We start from the raw sequence: 26109 nt of genomic DNA, 5'->3' as shown, positions 1-26109 counted from the left end.
AACTATATTCCAGGAATTATGTTAAGTGTTTCACTGAGGTAGGCATCATTATCAGCATTTTACTTTGAGGAAACCAAAAGCTAAGATTAAAGGGCTGATAAATGGCAGAAAAAGAACTGGAATGAGAGTTCTTCCAAATTCAAAGTTGGCATTCTTAATCATTATTTCACTCTATTTCCGCATTATGTAGATGAGAACACTGAGGTTTAGAGACATCCAGGAATGATAGATCAACGTTTGTGAAGGGGCAAAATTATGGGTCTTCTCTGCTTCCTCTCAGATTAATGCTAAATAAATAAAAGCCCCACTGTACCATTCTCCCCCTAGGAACCTTTGCGGAAGGAAATACTAACCAAAGAAAAGAGCTCATGGACAGACTTTTCTATCAAAAGTTGGTCAAAAAAAAAAAAAGTTGATCAAATGCTGACCCCTACCATCCAAAGGATGTACCCCACTGACTGAAAAAACAATTGGCCCTGTTAGGACAAAGGTTATCTGTTTTCTCATGGGGATTCTAGGCTTGGGGAGGAAGAGAAATAAGCCAAAATATTGTTACAAATGAGAAATGTCATTTTATTCAGCATAAGGTAGCAGGTTTCTGGAACTGAATGAGTACAAGTCCTTGTCTAGCCCCACCTTGAAGTGGGGAAAAGGGAAGGAGGCTTAAAATCCATTGCCAGGCTTATTTCCCACCAAGACCCCAAAGTCCTAATGTTAGGCCAAATCATAGAGTAGGAGTAGGGATGTTGGGCGGCTTCTCAATAAAGTAAGGATTGACTTGTGGTAGGTTTTTCCAGGCAAGTTCTAGGAATCCATACTGGGCGATGCCCACAGGTTGGATAGTATGCACCCTGCTCTTCCCAGGCAGAGGTACAATATTATGGAACTTGAGAGGACTTGCAGGGACATGGGAATGACCCCAAAACAAGCCACAGAACAGCCGTTCACCAGGTACCAGCTCCTGAGTTTTCAGGGCCTTTTTGTACATGATCTCTTGGGGTTGGAGTTCCTCTCTCTGCAGCAACTTTAGTAGAAGCCTCTGGATTTGGGGGGACTTAAATTTGTACAGATCCATGAGTTGGTAAAACTGTTCCATCCAAGCAGTGCTGTCTTTTGCATATTGTTGCTGCATCATCTGCAAAACATGGTACAGTGCCACAAATGTCTCCCATTGAGGCACCTCTTCCTTTTTTTTAGAGATGGGCTGTGCCTTCTTCAACTTGGGCAATGTGAGGGGCCTGTCTTTTCCCTTAAAAGCCCTGAGATCCTTCTGAAACATCAGTGCTAGAGTTTGTTTGTCCACAGAGGCATGGGCACCTGTGAAAATCTCTCTTGCAGCAGGATAGAAATGTTTCATTTCCATCTCTTTGAGAGCATTGGATAGTTGCTGTACCCGTGCACTCCTGTAAGTTTCTCCTAAAAGATGCCAATTTATAGCCTTTGGGACTCGAATCCTCTTGGTGATTGATGGTAACACTGGTGAAGGTATGGACAGTGTGTCCCTCTTTGCTTTGTGAAATTTAGGGAGCTCTCCCTTATCCCTCAAGGCCTGGAAGTCCTTCTGGAATATCAAGTCCAGGGATTTTTTATCAACAGAGGGATAGACAGTTGGGGGAACATCCTTTCTGATTGGATAAAGGTGCGGTATCTCCTTAACAGCAGAGGATAATTGTCGTGCCTGCTTCTTCCTGTAGGACTCAGCTAAGAGATGCCAATTGAGAGCTTCTGGGGTTTGAGACCTCATGGTAGCTGATGGTAACACTGGTTCAACGACAGGGAATGGCTCTAGCCGGCTCTCTTTTTCTTTTCTTCTAATTGGAGGGATCACTTTTAAGTGCACTGGACTCAAAGCATTCTTATGTTGTGATATGTCTGTGTGACTTACCTCGAGGTTCTGCCTTAGGTGTTTAGCAATGGCTTTAAGATTGCACAAATGCATCCATTTCATGTATCCCTTTGAAGTGAAGTCTCTGAGGAGCTGGTACAGTCTATGGAAACTGTCCCTGGAAAGCTGCTCCCCTGCTTCCAGTCTTATTAAGGCATTGTTAACCCAGTCCTCATCTGAGAAGCTTGCTTCTGAGTAGCATGGCCTTTCAGCTGGTATAGAAGTAAGGGATAGGGCTGGGGCTGGGGCTGGCCCTGGAGCCTGGCCTTCAGTTTTCCTCACTGGGGAATCCTGGTACTTAATGAACCACTTCCACCTGTCACCTTTGGGCCAACGTTCAGGTTTCTGTGATTTCATGATAATATCTGATAAGTGGGACTCTGGCCTGTGGAGGCCTTCTGGGATCTGGGTCTCTAAGCCTATTCTCAAACCCCTGGCTTTCTCCAAGAGCACATCCTCTTGTCTTCCCCAAGAACTTGTCATAGGGTGTGCTCCAAGAAGTTGACTTTCCTGTCCTTCCAAATCCAGATGAACTCTCAACACTTCTAGGGGCGTTCTCTCTTTTTCCAAGGCTACTGGGAGTGGTATTTTGAAAGGGCTCTTCAGAACTGTTGGCCACATGACCTTATCCATGAGTGTGGGATCTCTCTTTCCATCAAGCCATCTTTCTTTCTTAAAAGGAACTTCCCTTCTAATTGTACCTTCCCTTTTCTCAGCAAGAGCCTCATTTTCTATTGCTAGCTTCGATAAGCTCACTTCTTTCTTGGAGAGCTCTGTTTTCAGTGCTCTCTCTTCTGAGCGTATCACCTCCATAAGTCTGCTCTCCTTGTCCTTCTGCCTTTCCTTCTTTTCCTCCTCCTCTCTTTTCTCTATCTTCTCCATTTCCTCCCCTTCCTCCTCTCTCAGGCTCTCCTCTTCCTCCTCATTTACACTCTCTTCCTCCCCCTCACTCAGGCTCTCCTCCTCCTCCGCAGTCAGGCTCTCCTCCTCCTCATGTGGGCTCTCCTTTTTCTTCTTACTCAGCCTCTCTTTCTCTTGAGTCAACCTCTTTTCCTTTTTCCTTCTTTGGGTTGAACTCTCTTTCTTATGCTTCCTAGCCAAGTTCTCCTCCAATTCCTCTTCACTCAGGCTTGCCTTCCTTTTCTTCTTCCTAATCAAATATTTCCCTTTCTCTCTCCTGGGCAAAATTTCTTCCTCTTCTCCTTCCTCAGTGATGCCCTCCTCCTCTTTCCCCTTCATCGTTGGACCTTCCTTTATTTCCTCCTCAGTCAAACTCTCAGATAAGCCTTCAAACAGGGTATCTCTGATATTCTCTAATAAGTACTTTAGCTGAGTTTTATCTGATTTATTCTCAAGTTTCCTTAGAAGTTTCTTTAGCTGCTTTTTTCCTAACAGATTTTGTTCCTGGACTTCCTTTAATATACTCTCTACCTGGACTTTATCTAATAGTATCTTTCCCTGGACCTTCTCTAATAACCTTTGGTTCTCCTCCAAGCTCTCTCCATCAGTCAGTGTTTTCTCTTTGGTGGCCAGTCTGTCATCTTCTACTTTTCTCTCTTCCTGATCCAGCTCCTTCTCTTGTTTCATTATTTCTCTCTCTTCCTTAAAAAATTCCCACCTCTGGCCATCCATTCCACTCTTCCCCATCATACATGATCTCTCTTCCTCAGATATTTCTGTTTCTTCCAGTGGTACTATACTCCTTTCTCCAACTATTTTATGTAGGATCCTCAACAGGTAACTCTCTCTCTTCCTTATATCTTTTAACCTGGAACTAGCCTCTTTTTCTTCAGAACGAATCCCTTTCTCCATATCCAGTTTCCTCACTGCCTGTATTCTCTCCTCTTTGGTTCGTTTCCTTTTTTTCTTGGCAACACCCATCTCCTTGGTCCTAATGTCATAGGCCAGTTCCCTCTCTTCCTGGGACAATTCCTCTTCTTTCATAATTTCTTTCTCTTCCTCAGTTTTTTTCTTTGTCTTAGTTATGCCAATTCCCTTCCTGGCTATTGCCTTGTCTTTCTTGTCAATACGCCTGTCTTCCTTGGCCAGTTTACTGTCTTTCTGGGTCAGTCTTTTCGTCAGTGCTTTTTCCTGTTTCTCTTGAGATGTTTTCTGCATTTCATCAGCGTGTTCCTCGTCTTCTACAGACAACTTCTCTTTTTCCCAGGCCCATTGTTTTCTTTGAAAGCTCTCTTTCTCCTCTTTCCGACTCCATTTTCTCTCTTCCTGGGCCTGTTTCTGCTCTTCTAGGGCTAGTTGCTCTTTTTCGTGGAGCTCTTCATTTTCATCAGTGGATTTCTTATCTTTCCCAACCCATTTCTCCTCTTTCTTAGCTTGTTTCTCTTTTGGGGGGAACAGTGTCTCAATTTCCTCTATCTTTTTTTCCTCTTCTGGGATCAGTTTCATTTTTTCTCTGGCCCGTTTTTTTTTTCCCTCAGTCTGTTTCTCCACTTTTTGAGCCAATTTCTCCTCTTTCTGATCCTGTATCTTTTCTTTCCAGGCCTGTTTCTTTTCTTCCTGTGACCACTTCTCCATTTCCCTAGCCCATTCCTCCTCTCCTAAGTCAGCTTTCTTTTTTTCCCCGGCCCATTGCCTCTTTTTCTTGGTTATTTCCTCCTCTTTCTGGGCCCTTCTCTCCTTTTCCACAAGGTTTTCCTCTTCTTCTAGGCCCAGTTTCTTTCTTTTCCGGGCTAACCATCTGTCCTTGGATTCTTTCTCTTCTTTCTTAGTCTGGTGTTCTTTCTCCTGTTTCCCAATTTGTTTTTTCTTTTCTTGGATTTGTTTCTTTTTATAGGACTCTTTTTTCTCCTTTCCTAACCATTTCTTCTTTTCTGGAGTCAATTTAATTTCTTGCTCTGCCAAGCTGCCCCTTTCTGATGCCTGTTTTCCTTCTTCCACAGACAGTCCTTCCTCTTCACTAGACAAATGTTCCTCTTCCTGGGCCAATTTCCCCCTTTCCTGGATCTCTTCCTCAACATGTTTCTCTATACCCTGGATGTGTTTCTTCTTTTTGTGGGACTTTTTCTTCCTGCCTTCAACTTGTTTCTTTAAGTGCAGGATTAGTTCCTCTGCATCCCAGGCCAGTTTCTCCTCTTCCACACCTGGCTCCTCTTCCTCAACTGGCTCCTCCTCTTCCACTCTCAGCTGCTCCTCTTTCTCATCCAGCTCCTTCTCTTCCTCACCCAGCTCCTCTTCTTCCTCACCCAGTTCCTCCTCTTCCTCACAAGGTTCCTCTTTCTCACCCAGCTCCTCCTCTTCCTCACCCAGCTGCTTCTCTTTCTCACCCAGCTCCTCCTCTTCCTCACCCAGCTCCTCTTCCTCACCCAGCTCCTCCTCCTTCTCACCCAGCTCCTCCTCTTCCTCACCTAGCTGCTCCTCTTTCTCACCCAGCTCCTCCTCTTCCTCATCCAGCTCTTCCTCTTCCTGGGACAATTTTCTCTCTCCCCAGATAGGCAACCCCTCTTCCTGGGGCCACATGCCTTCTTCGTGGGCCATTATAATCTTATCCAAGTCCCACTTACCCCTTCTCCAAGTCCCACTTACCCCTGCCCTCCCCTCCTTCCAGGTCACTCTTTTTCTTTCCCTCAGTTTCCCCCCTTTTCTAGTCTCTTTCTTTTCTCCTAAGACTAACTTCTGCTCTTCCTGGGTTAATTTCTCTTGTGGGGAAGCCACTATTTTTTCTTCCCAAGCTATTTTTTCTTCCTGATGGGTCAGTTTCTCCTTTCCCTGTATTAATTTCTTCTTTGGTGTACTCAGTTTCCTTTCTTCCTCAGCTGTTTTCCCTTCTTGCTTGGCCAGTTTCCTAGCTTCTTTTTTAAATTTCCTTTTCTCTAAGGCTAGTTTATCTAAGAAAGCAACTTTCTTTTTCTTCATTTGAGAAAATGCCTTGTCCTTTTTTAATGCTTTTTTGTCCCTTTGTCCTCTCAGTTCTGTCCCTTCTTCCTCAACAACCTCTATATCCGCCTTTTCAATTATAATGGATGGTTCTTCTACCACTTGTTCATCCAATTCTGATGAGTCCTTTAGAAGGGGGCAGATCTCTTGGAAGAGTTCCCAGCTGGGCTCTTGGGGACCAAGCACCACCTGAGCCAAGTCCACCAATTCTTGACCCAGATCTCTTAACGTTCCTGGATGCGAATTTGCTATCCGCGAGGTAACAAGATAGCAAATGTCATCCCGCCAAGACCTGGTATCTGATCTACCCACGCGTCCAGGCATACCAGCCAAACCTCGGTCACTCTTCCCATGTTTCTTCCTTGTATATTTTTCTTGCTCAGTAATCTGCGTGACTTTTTTCTTGGGCTCTTCTGCAATTGTCTTTGAAATATCCTTCAAGTCATTTTCCTGTTTCAACTTTGCAGCTACTTTTTCACGGCTTTTTTCCAGTGCCCTTTTCCAACGCCTACTCATGAGTTCTTGTCTTTCCACCTGAGGGAACACCTCTCCATAATCTTTCATGCCACGTTGATCTATGGCCTTCATAACCTCTGTCACCTCCATGTGGCCTCCTCCTTCTACTTCATGTATTTCCACCTCAGGGAACACCTCTCCATAATCTTTCATGCCATGTTGATCTATGGCCTTCATAACCTCTGTCACCTCCATGTGGCCTCCTCCTTCTACTTCGTGTATTTCTACCTCAGGGAACACCTCTCCATAATCTTTCGTACCACGTTGATCTATGGCCTTCATAACCTCTGTCACCTCCATGTGGCCTCTTCCTTCTGTGGCTTCCATCACAACCTCCTCTGATTCAGCATCCTCTTGAGATTTGGCTGGGCTGAAAGTACTTAATTGCAGTTTAGGCTCTAAGGTAACATCCCTGGTGTCAATCTGCTCTGATTGCCTGGCCTCTCTTTGTTCATCTTCATCCTTTGAAGGCACCAACATAGAGCTAAATTTTACAAACTCTGTCTGTCTTGGCTTTCTGGAAACTGTCAGGGCCTTTTTAACTGCAGAGATATTGGGAGAAAAATAGTTAAGAAAAAACAGAAGTTCTGAGTGAATATCCTTTGTAATATCTAGTCCAATGAATAGCCATAAGATGTACAAAGGCAGTGCTCACTTCAGCAGCACATATACTAAAAAAAAAAAAAAAAGAGGTACAAAGGCAAAGGGGACTGAGGCTTTATGGTACAGAAATGCTTGCCATTTTATCCCAGCTTTCATATCCTAAAGAAATAAGACATTGGTCTTTGTTGTGGTATATGTGTTTCTTTCCCAGGAAGGTTATTTTCTGTGGAAAAGAATCTCTTTATGTAATTATGTTCCCACTGGTATCATTTTAGATACCCTGGCCTTACTGACCCTGTCTTTTGGTGCCCTGAGGTGGGACCCAAATATACCCCATATATTACCCCATACATACTAAGCTCTCTTCTTTTTGCTTGAACATATGTCTTTCTTTTCTTTGGTTTGGTGATCTCTTCAGGTATGACCATTTGTTTGACAAGGGTCTCAGGTTTACCAGCCATTGATATGTCTAAATAAAAAGTAGGTTGTTGGTCTCTATATGACAAAGTCAGGTTTTCATTTAGCTGCTGCTCCACCTGAGTAAGCAGGCACTGGATATCTTTAGCTTGGATCCCCAGCAGCTGGTCCAGAGAGGTTTCTCCAATAAATTCCCTCCTACAAAAGTCAAGGGGAAAGAAGGATGACACCAAGCCAGTGATAAAACAAGATTTGAAGAAGGAGGAGGAGGAGGAGTGAAGGAAAGGAGAGAGACAGGGAGGAGGAGGAGGAGGAGGAGGAGGAGAAATTACAATTGAAGAGACAGGGATAAAGTAGCCATGAGGACAAAGTAGTCTGAAGTAAAGGATGGGTAAAGAAGAAATAATCAAATATAGCAAGAAATAGAATTGCCAGATACAAGATGCTTTTTTGGTTGGAAGATTTGTGGACTTGAGTCTTGAGGAATCTTAAGGAAGTGAAGAAGTGACAGAAGGGCAGGCTAATCAATGGTTAGAAGAAGAGGGGTAGGCACCGGAGGAAAAAAGCAAATAGAAAAAAAAGAACATAGGGGGGGTGTCGTGGGGGGGGGGGAGAATAGAAAGAGAGTTGTGTAAAAAGGGAATACATTGTATAAAAAGAGAATAAGAGAAAAAGGTTAGGAACTAGAAGAAACAGAAGGGGGAAAGCCACTACCCAACTTACTGCATTTCTTGGAACGTGTCTCGTTTCTTCAGCAGGCCTGCCAGCATAGTCTTAGTTTGGATGCCTGTGACTGTTATCATAAGGTATAAGGCCTTAGCCCTCACATTTTCATCACTGTCCATCAATCCCATAGCCAGTGGAACAGCAAAGAGATGGCTCAGGACACCTAGCCTCTCCAACCCCTCCCAGGCTAGCTCACGGATGTGTGCATTGGGATGAACTGTATCTTCCATCAGGCGACAGGCAGCCTCAGAGCACAATCTTGGAGATACTTGATAAGTGGCAAAAATTTGTGCCAGGACACTAATGTATGTCTTGTATTGGTCTATAGAGCAGTAAATTGTGAGGTTGAGGATGGCCTCGATTAAATTATTTATAATTCCTTCATCAAATTTTCTTCCTGTCCAATTTCGGTTCATTATGCTTACTAGAACATCATAGAAAGTTCGTTTCCACTTCTTGGATTTATCCCTCTCTCTTCTCATTGAGATGTTCTCTTCTAGTAGAGGCATAGGTGACAGTGTCTGGCATCTGACGAGTTTGGTCATGTCCCAGTCTTTATCTTGGTACAGATCATAGCGTAAGAAGATTGGGGTACCATCAGGCCAAAGGCGGGCACGGATAACTGAGTTGGGGATGTAGCCATCAGGAGCAAAGGGCCATTGCCGCCCTTTACCAAAGAAGCAACATAATATATGGTAGGGGTTCAATCCATCCCAGCCAGCAAGATGTAACTGAGCAGGAGCCAAGTGTTGGGGACGATTATGCTTGGGGTCAAAAGCAATATCCTTATCCTCCCAAAAGTGTGATTTGGGTTCCTCTTGAATCAGAGTGGACATATGACTCTCTTCCTCTACAACATGGGGCACAGTATTGTCAAAGGCAATGACCCGTTTGTTAACAAGGGCCTCTAGTCCCTGTAATTCCTGCAGCCCTTGTCCAAGGTAGACAAATTTGGGTACAAATACTCTTTCAAAAGAAAAGAAGAAGCTAGGCAGGAAGGGTTTAGGGACTTCTTGTATATCATCTGCACTGCTTAGGATGGCTAGGTGAATCAGCTGAGCAGGAGGGAGCAATTTTAAGCAGGATACCAGGTAAAGACTCTGGTTGAAAGTCAAAAGCAGGTCACCCCGATTATTGGCAAAGCAGAGTGGGCCAAAATGCAATGCTGAGTCCAACTCAGTTATGAGTCTACCATGGAAATCCCAGATCCGGACTGAGCCATCAGTGCCCCCTGTGACAAAAAGTTTCAGGGAAGAGCAGACATCAAATGAAGTGATGTGACACTGGTGCAGGCATTTTGTCTCTTTGTCTCTAACAGACCTTTGTTTTGATTCTGAAGATTTCAGAAAATCTTGGTAGTGCCAGAGATGCCAGCAGTGGTTCTCAGTGATGGCACCCACAGAACCTGGCAAGAGGATCACGTGTGTTAGGGGGCAAGCACAGAGAATTTTGCTTACGGGCTGCAGGATTACCTTGTTTTTCTGAAGCACAGCTTCTGTCAGGTGTATAGTATTATCCATGCCATAGGAACAGAGTAAGGAGATTTCCTGAGGACCTTCTAGGGTAGACAGTGCCAAAACTGCCCCAGAGTGAACAGTCTTTTCTATTCGAGCACAGCTGTAGTGGGAGAGGACTCTCACAACGCCACTCTCATGCCCACAGAACATCAATCCTATTAGGCCCATGCCCAAATGGGACTGCCCATAGGCCAGGCACCTTACTCTATCCCTAGAGTTTACTGAAGTGCATACCAGATACTTGGCCGTGCAAGGAGAGCGCGTTGCATCAAACACCAGCACCTCTGAACTGCCTGTTGCCACAAAGAGCTCTTCTTTGTCTGAGTCATAGGCCCAAGCCACGGCCTTATCCATGACAAGTAGAGGCCAGGTGATAACCAGGAGATCTCCTGTTACTGGAGACAAGAAGCGCAATAAACCATCCTTAGTAGCACACAGGATTCGAGTCCAATTACGGCCACAGCAGACCCGCTGCACCTGCTCAGGAGCAGAACCACAGACATTGAAGAGGCTATAAAAATATGGTAGGTGGTGCAATGAGAAAGTGTGGGTAGTCTGGCAGAAAAAAGTGGTGTTATCAATAAACTGCAGTTGCTGCAAATCCTCATCAATATCCAGCTGCCGCAGTAAGTTCCCAAAGGCAAGATTCCATTCCCTTATAACGCCTTCTCGGCCTGCTGTTAGTAAGGTGTAGGTCTCTGGCCGGCTGTAAACACATATCACTGATAAGGAATGGGCTTGGAAGCTGTGGAGGAAGTTACCCTGGTCTAGACTCCAAGCATGGATCTCTCCATCCTCGTTTCCAGCATAGAAATAGCCCTGAGAGACACAAGTGAAGGAGCAGGTGATAGAAGAGCCATTGGCTGTGGGAGTGAACTTTTTTACCTCTTTCAGCTGGCCCTGACCCTGGTGGGTGAAGACCCTCACCTTATTCTCACAGAGAGCCAGGAGGGAGCCCTGGGGGCCGTTCAGGGAAAAGCCCTGTACAAACTCATGATCAGACATGAGCACTGTTTGTGCCATCTGGAGGCCCCTGCCGTTTGGTAAGATAAGCCAGGTAACCACAGCCCCCAAGGTACCAGAGAGCAGTATCTCAGCTTCTGAGTCATAGCAGAGGCAGCTGATGGAGAAACAACAGGGCACTGTGCCCAGAGATATGAATGCTTGATGGTGATCTCCGAAGAGCCGCAGGCGCATGTCACCACAGTAAGCAATTAACATGTGGTAGGAACCTGTGTGGACCATTGCTTCAATGGGTGGCACTTGATCCATCACAGGAAACTTTGTCTTCTCTATCATTCCTCCTATTTCTGTATCTTTCTTCTGTACCCAAAGTACTGCCTAGAAGAGGATGCGAAATGAAAACCTGACCATGGAGGCAGATTCTCCCCCAAGAGTGAGGGGTAGGAAGGGTTGAATGTTTAGATACCTGTTCCCTCCTGTAAGACTAAGGAAAGACTGAACAGCTTGATTTGGGGAGTTTCCTGGTACTGGGATTCAGGTATGTAATAGAAACACAATGATTAAGGCTCTTTCTTTGGCCTTCAGTCTGCTTTCTGGGGAATATGAATTCTCTGGACCTGATGACTAGAGGTGAAAAAAGATCACTGCATCCAGGTCAGACTGGGTTATGGAGATGCATATTAAAATGAGCTAACTCAGAATCAATCTCATCCTGATATTGAGGGCAGTTGAGGTATGATAGGAAAAAAAAATGAGGTAGCTTTACCTGTATTTGTTTTGAATGTGGTTCCACCCAGTTTAAGGACACAAAATAGTTGACATCGATGGCATAGAAACAGATGAAAGGCTTGCTCTGGGGATGGTGAGGCTCCTGGTATAGAGTCTTAGGCCAGTCACTCAATACAATCACATCATTCTTTGGTTTTTCATCAGCCTGAGAGAGAAGAGTGGCCTGAGCTAAAAGGCCTGAGTACCCACTCATTCATTTGGTAAATATTTATTGAGGATTAGTGGACATCTGTTGTTTTTTAGCTAACCAACATTTATTCACCCTACTACTGGCAAGTACTATTTGGGGGAGTCATCTCTTCCTCACCTTCACCCACATCTTAATTCAGAGTACCTCCCAGCCTTTCTCAACCAAGTTTCCATAAGAAGTAAGCCCTAATATCCTAAAGTGTCCATTTTACATAAGGCATTAATTTCTCCCCTATGCATCTAGAATGCTCCTAGTTATGTACCATCCTTAAGAGAACTAAGAAAATATCCCCTCAAATAATTTTGTTTTCCATGGTTTAGATGAGGAAAATTTGAGAAAGGCTGATATGTTCTATGAGGACATAGGGATATGATGCTGAGTAAAAGAGACATGGCCTTAGTTTCCAGAAGATAAGAGTCCAGTGGGGAAACAGGCATTATATAAACAACTAACAAATGTCTGTCTGTACAAAATAAATAAGTACTTCAAAAGAAAGGAATACAATCCTATATGAGTATGACAAAGGAATCCAACCTTGGCAAATATCTCCCAGCTGTCACAGTTGGAACAACTCTTCAGAGTTCCTGCCTATACACAAAGGACCAATCCTGTCACCATCACACTTCATGATACACTGCCTATCACTGCCTGTGGGAAACTCATACTTCACAGACATAGAATGCCCACCATGTGGGCATGAGAACTAGACCCTTTGGCAGGCACCTTTCGCTATTCTTATGTGCATCCAAGGAAAATGTGTGCTATTCACAACATAGAGTTAACTGTGCTTCAGCTCTAACATTCTGTGTTCTGACCCAGTGTGTGTGTGTGTGTGTGTGTGTGTGTGTGTGTGTGTGTGTGTTGTATTAAGGGAGATATATGCCTTTTAACATGATACACAGTAGAATATGTACAACACACACTATCTTCTTGTGACATAGTATATATCTAGGATGTAAATACATGAACTTCCTCATACTAATTAGCCATAACTGAGGCTCGTAAAATCTACTTTTGAGGTCCCTCATCTCAGCAGATGCTTGTGCTTCACTGCCTCTTGAACAATGCTCCATGACTCTAACTCTCCGAGTTTCTCTGCATCCACAAAGGATTTGAGACTATACTGAGGCCATTATCTGCAAGTTACAATCTCTCTTCTCTTTCTATTTCTCATATTCAGATCTTTGTGTATACTGAGAGAATACAGAATACAGAGAACTTCCACTGTCATTGCTGGTTCAGTGATGGGCAGCAGAGTTGAGAGAAAGGACACTGGTATCTGAGCTCTTAATCTCCCATTCCTCTTCATTGAATCTGAAAAGTCATTTACATACCCTTTATTCCATTAATCACCATTCCTCTTCTCCTTTCCAGATTTTATGCACACACAGTTTGCTCATTCACTCAACAGTATCAGTGCTTTTCTCAGGAAGACTCTAAAAGACTAAGACTATCTTAAACCCAAGCAATGTATCTGCACCTGGAAGTACTATCATCTACTCTATATCAATCCCCCTCCTTCCCCATCCCCCTCCTTCCATCCCAACAAAACTCAGATCTTGTTTAGGGTGATCATGGACTCAGAGATTCTGGCAATATAGAGTGGCACTGTGGTACTCCAGGGCTGGCACAGCTCTGTACTTTCTGGCCTTTTCCTCGCTTCTACCTACTTGCAATTTAAAGCTGGTACCTGGAAGTGCAGGAACTATCTTGTAACCTTAAGATGATAAACTAAAATATTAAGGATGGTGTGAAAAGAAAGAAAAAGAACATGGGTCCTTGACAATATGTAAGACAAAGGCACCTCCTGCTTGTTTAATCCATCTGAGTCCATTTTCTGTTTTGTTTTTGTTTTGTTTTGTTTTTTGGGTTTTTTGCAGCAGAATGTCTTTTAATTATAATTGTTATCATCTGAATCTAGAAGGAGGAGTTGTTTAGGGGTATGGGAGGGCTCTTCCAAAGAACATGCTCACATGTTACCCATGCCACAGGCTGCCTTGGCAGGGGTATTTAGTACAAGCCCACTATGTGCATATCTCTCATACACATCACCTTTATATCCTTCAGGGTATTATTTATGAGGAATTTCAAGTCCTTCCACTGAGGAATAAGTCTCGGTGAAGGTGACATCTTTGTAATGTTCCAGTTCTTTATAGACATCATGGATTACAGAACCTGTGGAAGGCAAAAATGACTTAATCACAACATCTGATGTTAGACTGGAAATCAAGGGAATTGAGAGAGGAAAAAGCAACAGGAAAAGAGAGAGTATTAGAAACAGGAGAAACTCTCTTATTTCAGAAAGATCGAGTGACAGTGAACTACTGACACTTGCAAAAACATGGATGAATCTCAAAAACATTATAGTGAGGAGAAGCCAGACACTAAAGAGCTCATACTATATGATTCCAATTTTATGAAATTCTAGAAAAGAGTCATCTAACCCATAGGGACAGAGCAAATCAGTCATTACCTGGGGCTGAGAGATTGGGAGATTCCTGAGAAGGGGTAAAAGGGAACTTCTTTTTTTTAAGATTTTTTATTTATTGGGGTGGGGGGAGAGAGAGAAGGAAGAGAAGCAAGAGGGAAGGAGATACACCACAGAGCATACCAACAATTCTCTCTAAAGAAATCATCATATAAAAGCTAGACGTGAGAGGACAATGAGCTAAGGGTCACAAAAATCTCTTCCACACTCTTAGCATGCTCTGCATAGTTTTTCTGACATTTGTTGTTCTCTAATGAAATTCCCAGCATACTGAATAGTCACATTTAATATCCTGTTATATGTGTATATTAAAAATTCTAGGGTTTGGGTCACTTGGATGGCTCAGTCAGTTAAGTGCCTGACTTCATTTTGGCTCAGGTCATGATCTCAGAGCCATGAGATCGAGCCCCACCTCAGGCTCTGCACTGGGTGTGGAGCCTGCTTGGGATTCACTCCCTCTCTCTTTGCCCCTCTCCCACTTGCTTGTGTGCATGCACAGTCTCTTAAAAAAAATCCTAGGGGCACCTGGGTGGCTCAGTAGGTTAAGTGTTGGACTCTTGATTTTGGCTCAGGTCATGTTAGGGTCATGAGATCAAGGTCCGTGTCAGGCCCTGGGCTCCACACTGAGCATGGAACCTTCTTGAGATTCTTTCTCTCCTTCTCCCTCTGTCCCTTCCCACTTGCACTCTCTCCCTCTCTCTCTCTCAAAAAAAAAAAAAAAGAGGCTAAGGAATAGGGGTACCTGGCAGGCTCAGTCAGTAGAGCATGCAGCCCTTCATCTCAAGGTTGTGAGTTCACGCCCCACATTGGTTGTAGAGCTTACTTAGAAAAAAAATGCTAAGGAAGAAATCTTCCCTCTACTTACTAGAAGGAATGCTGCTCAATTCATGACTTGCTTAATAAAGCCAATTAGATTTTAAAATTGAAAAAAATACTAAGGAAAATACCAAAAAGAAAGAAACAAACAGAATGTATGATTTAACCAGTTGAAGGGATAAGAATAAAGGAAATACATATACATACATATGTATACATAAGAATAAAGGAAATACAATATGTATTTCCTTCTATGATGAAACATAACAAGAAAAAAAGAGGTATGATAAATAGAAATAGAATGAGAGAAGTCTAAATATGTCATGATAGTAACAAATACAGACTAAACCCCTTAGAAGACAAATTTTCAGTTAGATCTTTTAAATGAATAAAATATAGTTGCACGCTGTTAATAAGGACAAATCTAAAATGTAAAAACATAGAAACATTAAAGTATCATTATTTCCAAGGCCTTCTGTTCTGAAAATCACCTAAAAGCAATAAGGAGAACCAATAGATCTTTGCAAACACAACTTCAGTAGAACCAGGAGATAAGTATAATCTATAGATAACAAATTACATGTAACGGCTGAGAAAAGCAGCGAAATCAGTGGCAATTATGACAAAAGAATTGGAAATAAGAAACTATGGAGAGAATTATGAGCAGAAAGAGGGACAAACAGAGGCACATCTAAAAAAACACCAAGAAAATAAAATTTCCTAAAGGTGAGAGACCCACCACCAGGTGAGAATCTATACTCCTACTTGTAACTACAACTGGAAGAAACTGGGAGGCAAAAGTAGAGGAAGCAGAGCTGCTAATGTTCTAACTCAGACAATGATGTGCAAAAAAAAAAAAAAAAGCTTCTGCACAGCAAAGGAAACAGTCAACAAAACAAAGAGGCAACCCATAGAATGGGAGAAGATATTTGCAAATGACACTACAGATAAAGGGCTGGTATCCAAGATCTATAAAGAACTTCTCAAACTCAACACCCAAAAAACAAATAATCAAGTCAAAAAGTGGGCAGAAGATATAAAAAGACACTTCTCTGAAGAAGACATACAAATGGCTAACAGACACATGAAAAAATGTTCATCATCATTAAGCCATCAGGGAAATTCAAATCAAAACCACATTGAGATACCACCTTACACCAGTTAGAATGGCAAAAATGGACAGGGAAAGAAACAAATGTTGGAGAGGTCGTGGAGAAAGGGGAACCCTCTTCCGCTGTTGGTGGGAATGCAAGTTGGTACAGCCACTTTGGAAAACAGTGTGGAGGTTCCTCAAAAATTTAAAAATAGAGCTACCCTATGACCCAGCAATTGCACTTCTGGGTATTTACCCCAAAGACACAGATGTAGTGAAAAGAAGGGCCATATGCACCCCAATGCTCATAGCAGCAATGTCCGCAATAGCCAAACTGTGGAAAGAGCCGAGATGCCCTTCAACAGATGAATGCATAAAGAAGATGTCGTCCATATATACAATGGAATATTACTCAGCCATCAGAAAGGATGAATACCCAACTTTTACATCAACATGGATACGACTGGAGGAAATTATGCTAAGTGAAATAAGTCAAGCAGAGAAAGTCAAATATCATATGGTTTCACTCATTTGTGGAACATAAGGAATAGCATGGAGGACATTTAGGAGAAGGAAGGGAAAAATGAGGGGCGGGGAATTGGAGGGAGAGATGAGCCATGAAAGACTATGGACTCTGAGAGACAAACAGGGTTTTGGGGGGGTATTAGTTAGCCTGGTAATGGGTATTAAGGAGGGCACGTACTGCATGGAGCACTGGGTGTTAAACAAAAACAATGGATTGTGGATCACCACATCAAAAACCAATGATGTATAGTGACTAACATAACATAATAAAATTTTTTAAAAAATGGTAAGCACAGCAGCAGGGAAGCGATCTAGAAAGCTCCTATAAATATTTCTTTTAATGAAGATCAAAAATTTAACACTAGCAGTAGGTAACGGAAGGAGTAAACAGGCAAACATTTATGAGGCACTATCTAAACAAATAATCTAGATGAATGTGAACAGAAATAAAATGAGAACGAGAGATGCTAAAAAAATGAATATATGAAGAGCATTCAGGAGAACTGCTACAATGGATTAGATAAAACTTATAACTAAGTATTTTGTCATGAATGGGAAAAAATTAATTGCCTCTAAGATGGAAGGTCACAAAGCAAAAATGCAAGAATTCAGGAAAGAGTGAAACATCAGAATAAGATCAAAGGTGAATAGGCAGAAATGGAAAAAAATGAATTTGGATCCCTATCTCACACCATATACAAAAATTAGCCCCAGAGTACCTAAAGGTAAGAACTAAAACTCTAAAACCTTTTATTTTTTTAAAGATTTTATTTATTTGACAGAGACACAGCGAGAAAGGGAACACAAGCAGGGGGAGTGGGAGAGGGAGAAGCAGGCTTCCCGCCGAGCAGGGAGCCCGATGCGGGGCTCGATCCCAGGACGCTGGGATCAATGACCTGAGCTGAAGGCAGACGCTTAACGACTGAGCCACCTAGGCGCCCCTCTAAAACCTTTTAGAAGACAACGTAGGTATAAATCTGACCTTGGAGTAAACAATGGTTTCATAGAGATGACCTTTAAACCACAAACAACCAAAAGAAACAATAAAGATGAACTGGACTTCATCAAAAAATTTGTACATCAAAGGACACTATCTAAAAAGTAAAAAGGTAGCTGCTTCCTGGAGACCACAGGTGTAGAAACAAGTGCCATGCCTTAAGTCAGACGGGCTTCTGAAACCAGCAGGCTATCTGTGTCTTCTTACATATAGTGAAAGGGTCACCCTTTGAGACCCCTGACCAAGGAAAGGCTCAGCTACTGACATGCTGGGAACAGATGGACTACAGGCTCCAATTTACCTCTTCCCACAAATTCCTCAGCATCTCTCCTACATCCTGGTCAGCTTCTACAGCAAGTGTGATGTTGCTCATTTCCTCATCAACACAGCCTCATTGCTCAATGTACTGCTGCCTAATTTGCCCCAATTCCATGGGGTTCATATCATTGGCATCAGCAAATACTGAGAGATGGGGCTGGGGATGACACCAGACCAAAGGGCTGTAACATCCTTTCCTTCTCCATACTGTCTTTTGTATCTTGAAAGCCTGAGAACTGTATAACCTTTCCCAAATTCCCAAGAAGAGAACAGTTTGGAAAATCCCTAGGCCCAGCCCTGCTAAAAGCAGGTTTCTTTGAATCAGGAAATGTGGGAAAGATAAGGGCCAAATCTCTCCTCCACCCCAGGAAGCCATGTTTAGGCAGCTTGTTTGGTGATTAAGTTTTTCCAGATCTTCCACCCCCACTACCTTCCAGATGTTTTGCTATACATTTCCCTTACAATAAAAAAAAAAAGTAAAAAGACAACCTAAAAATGGGAGAAAATATTTGCAAATCACCTATTTGGTAAGTGTACAGTACCTAGAGTACGTAAAGAACTGTTACAACTGAACAATAAAAAGACAAATAACCTCAATTAAAAATAGGCTAACAATTTGAAAAAACATTTCTCCAGAGAAGATATACAAATGGCCGATACCTATGTGAGAAGATACTCAACATCATTAGTCATTAGGGTAATGAAATCAAAATCATAATGAGATACCACTTCACATCCATTAGGATGGCTATAATTTTTTAAAAGATTTTATTTTTAAGTAATCTCTACATCCAACATGGGGCTCAAACTCATAACCCCAAGATCAAGAGTCACACGCTTCACTGACTGAGCCAGCGAAGTGCCTCTAGGATGGCTATAATTTTTAAAAATGGAAAATAACAGATGTTGACAAGGTTATGGAGAAATTGGAATCAAATTGTCAAAACTTGGAAGTAATTAAGATGTCCTTCAGTAGGTGAATGGATAAACTGTGGTATATCCAGACATTGGAATATTACTTAGGGCTAAAAAGAAGTGAGCTATCAAGCCATGAAAAGACATGAAGGAACCTTAAATGCGTATTACCAAGTGAAGGAAGCCAACCTGAAAAGGCTACAAACTGTATGATTCCAACTGTATGACATTCTCAAAAAGTCCAAAACAATGGAGACAATAAAAAGATTATCAGGGTTGGGGTGTGGCAGAGATGAATAGGCAGAACATAGATGATTTTTAGGGCAGTAAAAATATTCTATGATATTATAATTAATGGATATAGGTCATCATACTTTTGTCCAAACCCATAGAATGTACAATACCAAGAGTGAACCCTAAAGTAACCTATAGATTTTGGGTGATTATGATGTGTCAGTGTAGGTTCATCCTTGGTAAAAATGTACCATTATGGGGGAGCCTGGGTGGCTCAGTCGGTTGAGCATCCAACTCTTGGTTTGAGCTCAGGTCATGATCTCAGGGTTGTGGGATCAAGCCTCATGTCGGGCTCTGCACTCAGTGGGGAGTCTGCTGGAGATTCTCTCTCTCTTCTCCCTCTGCCCCCCACTCTCTCTCTAAAATAAATAAATAAATCTTTTTCAAAACGTACCATTATGGTGAGTGATGATGATATGCATGTGTGGAGGCAGGGAGTATAAAAGAGATCTCTGTAACGTCCTGTCAAAAAGTGCTCTTAAAAAATAAAACCTTTAAAAAATACATCTTCACTCAAAAACTTGTACATGAATCTTCCTAATAGCCCACAAGTAGAAACAAATCTAAATGTCCATCAACTGATGGTTACACAAAATTTTATACATATAGACTGGAATGTTATTCGGCCATACAAAGGAATGAAGTACTGGTACCTGCTACACTGTGAATGAACCTTGAAAATACTATGCTAAGTGAAAGCCTCCAGACAGTGGGTAACTACACAAAAGCTAATTATACAATGAGTTTCAAACATGAAATTCTGAGTTGTGTGGACATGAGTACTTTGCCCTAATATTCCATATACTTTTCTGCAATGTCTCTAAATTGCAAACAAATTACAGCTGTACCAAATGTTAAGGACAGCAGTGTATAATAAGGATAGATAACAACAGGAACTGACTCCAAGGCCCGAAGAAGGAGATGTTTGCTTCACACATTGAGATAGGAACCTTCAGAGGACATGCAGCTTTCCTAGAACATCAGTGGCATTTGTTTGTTTGTTTTCCCACAAGGAGGAACCCTTTACAAGGCAGATAATTGTGACTAGAGGGACTCAGGTGAAAGTTCTGGAGTGAAAAAAGTTTCTCCAGAGCTAAGGGGAAACCGCCTATACTGAGGGCCTACTATACGTAAAGCATTACACATATATCTGAATTCATCCTATCTATCTTCCAAATAGAGATATGAGAAGGGCATTATGGTAGGCAGAATGGCCTCATAAGGATGTCTATGACCTGATCCCTGGAACCTACAAATATATTAAATTACATGGCAAAAAGTTATGCAGGTGTAATTAAGGTTAGGGATTCTGAAATGGGGAGATTGTTTTGGATTATGGGTGGGGAGGGAAATGGAATCTTATTCCATGAATCCTTTAAATCAGAAAACTTTCTCCAGTTGCAATCAGAAGGAGGTGGCACAAGAGGAAGCAGAAGGGTAGCTGGCAAAAGGGGAAGTCGGAGAGATTCTAAGGGTAAGAAGGATTTGATGTGCCATTGCTGGTTCTGCAATGTCGAGGCCCATGCAAGGACTGGAGAAAGGCCTCTAGGAGCAAAGGACAACGTCCAGCTGAAAGCTAGCAAGGAAACAGAGACCTCAGTTCCACAATCTCATGAAACTGAATTTTATCAAAAACCTGAATGAGCTTGGAAGCAGATTCTTTCCAGGGCATTTAAATATGAATCCAGAGCCAACCGCTTGATTTTAGCTTTGTGAAACTCAGAGCAGAGAAACTAGTCAAGCCTACCTGGACTTCTGGCCTACAGAAATATGAGAAAGTAAATTTATGTTGTTCAAAGCAGCTAAGTTTATGGTAATTTGTTAACAGCAGTGACAGAGAATTAATTCAGGCACTAACATTTTTTGAAAATGTACTTATGCAGTAAGTAATTTCCGTGTATTATCTCATTTAATACCAACAACCTTCTGAAGTAGTAGCTTGTTTTATTCCCATTCTGCAAAAGAAGTTAATTGGCATACCTACAGTTGTACAACTAGTAACTAACAAAGCCAGGATTCCAACCCAGGAAGCATGACTGCAGAGTGCATCCTTTGAACTACTGAGCTACACAACCTTCCTAGAGCCAGTGGAGCTCACAGAATGTATATTAAGTGTGTTCAAGGTGAAACAGCATTTAATTAGCTCAAAAGTGAGCCTGGTTGGTCTAGTTTCACAAAACGCTAATTCCAAAACCAATCAACAAAAATTTGTTGAGATTCTACTTTAGAACGTGTATTTTGCTATTGACTGGGTATCCTATGTTCAAAAGTCGGCACTGTCTTCAAGGAACTTCAATTGTTAAAATTTGGTAATTGCTGTAATGGAGCACCCAAAACTGCATGGGACACCCCAGAAGGCACCAGTAGGAAATGCTGCCACTTAACCCAGGAGTAGCATGAGGAGGTTGCCAGGCAGATGAGACTTAGGGAAGATTTTTTTTTTTTTAACTCCAGATTTTTCATTAAGTTCCGCAGACATAAGATTATTCTGTCAAATTACTATAAAAGTTCCTAAATGCTTATTCTGAATTTTTGCATTTATCTGGCTGAGGACCTGGGCAAACAGCTCCCAAGCTGGCCCCAGAGTGCTCTGAGTACTGCCTTGGGGACTCCTCTATCGCTAGCTGAACAATTCCAAGCATTTTCTTGATCTAGCAACAGTTACTACCTCACTTCAATTTCCACCAGAGGTAAAGTTTAAACCCTTCAGAATCTTGTGTACAATTCTCAAGGACATGCATGGAAAGAACAAAAGGCTGGCCCCTAGAGAGAAGTTTTTTTGTGTTTTTTTTTTAATGAAATAATTAAACATGTTTAAATGTCAGAGAAAATACAGAAAAGAAAGAAAAAGCTGCTACACCAAGCTAATGTGAAGAGAAATGAGAGTTAAATCCCACAATCTCAAAGACTCTGTAAAATTTCCTCTGGTAATTTAAGACTAGGAGCTCTGACTGGGAAAATGGAAAATGCCTGACACTTGTGTGTCTCAATCCTGGGCTAACACTCCATTCCACCAGGTTTGCAGTGAGAGGCATTTCACTTTAACCAGTCTTGGCCTCAGAAAGGAATGCTCTTCTTTTTCCATACTAAAGCCTTTAAAAAATAAAGGGAAATAATGAAATTCAAAGGTATTATAATGAAAAAGTGCAACATAAATTCAGGGTGCTATTATTTTTTTGAAGATTTTATTAATTTATTCGACAGAGAGAGACACAGCGAGAGAAGGAACACAAGCAGGGGGAGTGGGAGAAGGAGAAGCGAGCTTCCCACTGAGCAGGGAGCCCGATGCGATGCGGGGCTCGATGCAGGGCCCTATCCCAGGACCCTGGGATCATGACTTGAGCCAAAGGCAGACGCTTAACGACTGAGCCACCCAGGCGCCCCTCAGGGTGCTATTATTGTGTGAGAAGTGAGGGGGCATGCTGACATTGAGGGAGCAGAGGACAGGCGCAAAGAGAAACTTCAGAATCAAATAGACTTACATTTACAATCCTACATTCTGCCACTTTGGTTTCCTTTCTTTGTTATCCTGGAGCCGAGTCACTACAGTGCACTGGGTTGGAGAGGGCTTAAAGACTGACCTTGAATGACAGAGTGGCTTTCCGAGTCCTAGCCATTTCACCTATTACATCAGATGACTAGACACTACTGTGTTGGGGGTGGGAGAGGGTGCAGGGGAGGAGTTTGGCCTTTTTATACAAACACACATTGTTGCGTGTTTACACACGCCAGCAACAGCTCTAAGGATTGTTGCTGCATTGTCTCCCATAAAGCCTTAAACCAGGGCTGCCAAATAAAATAGTTAAATTTGAACTCGATTCTCAGTTAAATCTGAATTTCAGGTAAACAATATTTGGGACATACTTACGCTTAAAAAAATGATCAATTTTTTAAGTGAAATTTAAACTTAACTGGATGTCCTGCATTTTTGTTCACTGAATGTAGAAGCCCTCCTTAAAAGTACTGTTGTAGCTTTCTCCGGCCACATAACTAGAACGTGGTAGGGCCAGACAGTCACAGTTCAGGCCCGTTCTTAGCTATTATGCTAATCACTGGACAGGCGAGTATGTGCGCGTGAGGCTTTATGACAGAGGCCCTGCATCAGCGGCCCACGTGCACAGCTGGCTTTGTGTGCTTCTGAAGGGTACGAGGGCAGCGCCCGAGCCCCACCAAGCCTGGAGAAGCCACAAAGCAAAACCTATTATAAAAACAACAGTGGTACGCAACAGAGCAGTCAGTACCCAAATATTTCTGTGGCTTCTCTCTGCACCCGTCCTCACAGAGGCAAATAGGTGGGCGGGGCGGCCACGGAAAGGCAAACCTGTAAGAGTTCGCCCGGGGCCGCACTGCCGCCCTCCCTCCCTCCCTCCCTCCCCTCTGCCTTTGGTGTAGACGACTGAGGAAACCGATGTCTGAGCGGGTTGGTCGGGAGCACGCGCGCTGCCTGAGCGGAAGCGATCGCTCCCTTCCGCGCCCGCCCAGCCCAGCCCAGCCCAGTCTAGCCCAGACCTGCCCTGCCCTCTGCGAAGGCCTCACCTCCGCCTTGCTGGGGCTAGGAAATGCCATTGGCAAGTCTTGGCGGGAAAGCACGCGAGGCTCATTCACCACGCGTGCGTGCGGGCACGTGGGTGAAGCTAGGACGCGCGGCGAGCAAAGGCTAGGCATTCGGATGCGCGCGCCCGCGCTGGCAACAGGCGGTTCTATCCCAGAGGCACTGCCCCGCAATGGACCCCACTTTGCAGCCCGGGAGCCCGCGTGGCTAATCCTGCCTCCTCGGTGGAGCTCCAAAGGCTGCCTTCCTGCGTCGCGCACGCGCTCTCTGCCTTCTTTCCCAACAGGATTCGCGGCTCCTCTCCGGTTCTGAGACGGACCCCCGAAGGGAGGGACTGGGAGAGCAGCGTGGAGGGGTGGCCCCGCGGGAGTAGTGCGGCATTTCCCTTGAGGCGGGAGACTTTGTCCCTCCAGGCAGGGGCCCTAAAACAACACTCAGGACGGCAAGTGGCTTCTACTCCCAGTTTGGGCCACGGAGCGAGACTGTATTCCGCGGCGTTCATGGTGCAGCGCTCCCTAGGCCATACCTTTCTCCATCTCTGCAGGGCACATGAGGGCTGCCCACAGGATTTTCCAGGATGCAGCCATATCCTGCAAACTGCAGTTTCCAGTATGATCTCTTCCAAGTTCCGTGAGTGTCGCTTTTGCCTTCAACTGGTGCCCCGTTTCTAGAAAAACTCCTGGAATATTTTATCAATATATCTTTCTTCCAGTTTCTTTTCTCTCGTTCTCTCTTGAACCCACTCTAATCAGACTTTCTGCACCCATCACTCAACTAAAACTGCTATTGTCAAAGTTAACCAATAATCTTCATTTTGCTAATTCTCATGGTTGACTTTCAGCTCTTACTCTACTTGACCTTTTAGCAGCGCTTGACACAATCGATCGCTACCACCTGCTTGATATACTTAGTTTCTATGACATTTTGGTATCTTGCTTTCCCTCCTACCCAGTAGTCAGTCGTTCCTTCTCAGTTTCCTGTCCTGACCTTTTCGTGACCTCTTAATGTTAGAGCTCTTCAGGCTACGGCCCTTGTTCCTCTTCCTTATCCACACGCACTTCCTTGGTCATCTTATCCAGCCTTGTGGCTTTAGGTATCATCTATATACCAGTGATTGCCAAATTTATAATTCCAGCCCAAACCTGTCCCCTGAACTACAGACTCTTACATCCAGTTGCCTACTAGACATCTTTACTTCAGTGCCTAATAGGAATCTCAATCTCGTTTTGTCCAAAACGGAACTCATGAATTTCTCATCTTCCTCCTGGTATCAACTCCCCTGTTAATCTTCCTCAGCTAACTTGATGGTGCCTCCAGCTTTCTACCTGGTCAAGCCAAAAAACCTTGGAGTCGTCCTTGACTCCTCTCTCTCACATTTATATCCAATCAATCAGCAAATCCTGATGGCTTTATCTCCAAATAGATCCATATCTGCTCAATACTTTTCACTTCTGCTTCTCCCTGTTTCAAACCCACTATCCTCTTCCCTCTGAATTACTGTATTGCCTCCTCACCTATGTCCCTTCTTTGGTTCCTGCCCCCAACCTGTGACTCCCATTACCACAATTTATTCATACAGCCATCAGAGTGTTGTTGTGTTTTTTTTTTTAATGCAAGTTAGATTGTATCACTCCTCTGCTCAGAACCCAGCTATGGTGTCCATCTCATGCAGGGTAAAAGCCAAAGGCCTTAAAATGGCCCCAAAGCCATTATAAGATAAAGGAAAATCGGGCGCCTGGGTGGCTCAGATGGTTAAGCGTCTGCCTTCGGCTCAGGTCATGATCCCAGAGTCCTGGGATCGAGTCCTGCATCAGGCTCCCTGCTCGGTGGGGAGCCTGCTTCTCCCTCTGCCTCTCTCTCTCTGTCTCTCATGAATAAATAAATAAAATCTTTAAAAAAAAGATATAAGGAAAATCTATACGGTACCCTAGAACTAAGAGAGCATACCTAAACAAGGACAAACTTGTTTGGAAGGATGGTCTCTCTCCAAGGCTGCGGTTCAGACCATACTGGAGAAGGTATAGTTCAGCTCACTGGGTAGCAAAAAATTTTGCTGGTTTTCCCAGGATGGAGCTGGTCTGCAATCTCTGGGCAAACAGAAATGAACCCTTTGGAATGCATACTTTCCACAGATGATCAGCAAGCAGTAACATGGGTGAGCAAGGGAAGCAGAGGCTTGCTGGGAATCCTCCAAGCCACAGGCCAGTAGCACAGAACAAGAGCCACAGGTTGGGGCACTGGTTTCCCCATTAGTGCAGGAAGGTAATTGGAAGACCAAGCCAAGGCTGCAAGGTCACCAAGAGACTGCATGTTCTGGGTGGCTGACTGTGGCAGAGCTCTTTTGGGTGTCCTCACTTCTATACTGCCAACCCATTATATAGGAGCTGGTAACAGCAAGAGAGCCCCTTCCTCTAGCGTCGTTCCAGAGCCTTCCACTGAGAAAGCTTAATGTTGTGCTCACTGCAAAGGAGAGATGCTTAAAGGAATTCTGTCCATATGGCAGAGCATATATTGAAGGGTAAATTTGAAGCTGAGAGGCAGTCAATTGACAACATTGTCTTTCTAATAAGACAAGTACTTTAGCATGCTCTCATGTCCATTTGGGCTTCTC

The 26109-nt window shown here is 43.3% G+C and overlaps 1 protein-coding gene across 1 annotated transcript; it reads right to left on the bottom strand.

Annotated features, from left to right (window-relative positions):
• Window positions 1–576: 576 nt before the first annotated feature.
• On the bottom strand, window positions 577–22598 carry LOC112810566 (WD repeat-containing protein 87-like). The gene is made up of 6 exons (XM_073885175.1): window positions 22429–22598; window positions 13553–13675; window positions 11288–11455; window positions 8039–10899; window positions 7254–7513; window positions 577–6837 (listed from the first exon to the last, which is right to left on the bottom strand). Exons 2-6 carry the CDS (start codon window positions 13661–13663, stop codon window positions 725–727), a joined length of 9513 nt encoding a protein of 3170 aa, XP_073741276.1. The 5' UTR covers window positions 13664–13675; window positions 22429–22598; the 3' UTR covers window positions 577–724.
• Between the last annotated feature and the right edge of the window lie 3511 nt (window positions 22599–26109).

The sequence above is a fragment of the Callorhinus ursinus genome, unplaced genomic scaffold, assembly GCF_003265705.2.
Source record: "Callorhinus ursinus isolate GAN/ISIS: 27379988/994484 unplaced genomic scaffold, GSC_fseal_2.0 scaffold61, whole genome shotgun sequence".
NCBI lineage: Eukaryota > Metazoa > Chordata > Mammalia > Carnivora > Otariidae > Callorhinus > Callorhinus ursinus.
The sequence above is the reverse complement of the archived record's forward strand: the minus strand, read 5'-3'. Positions and strand labels throughout refer to the sequence as shown.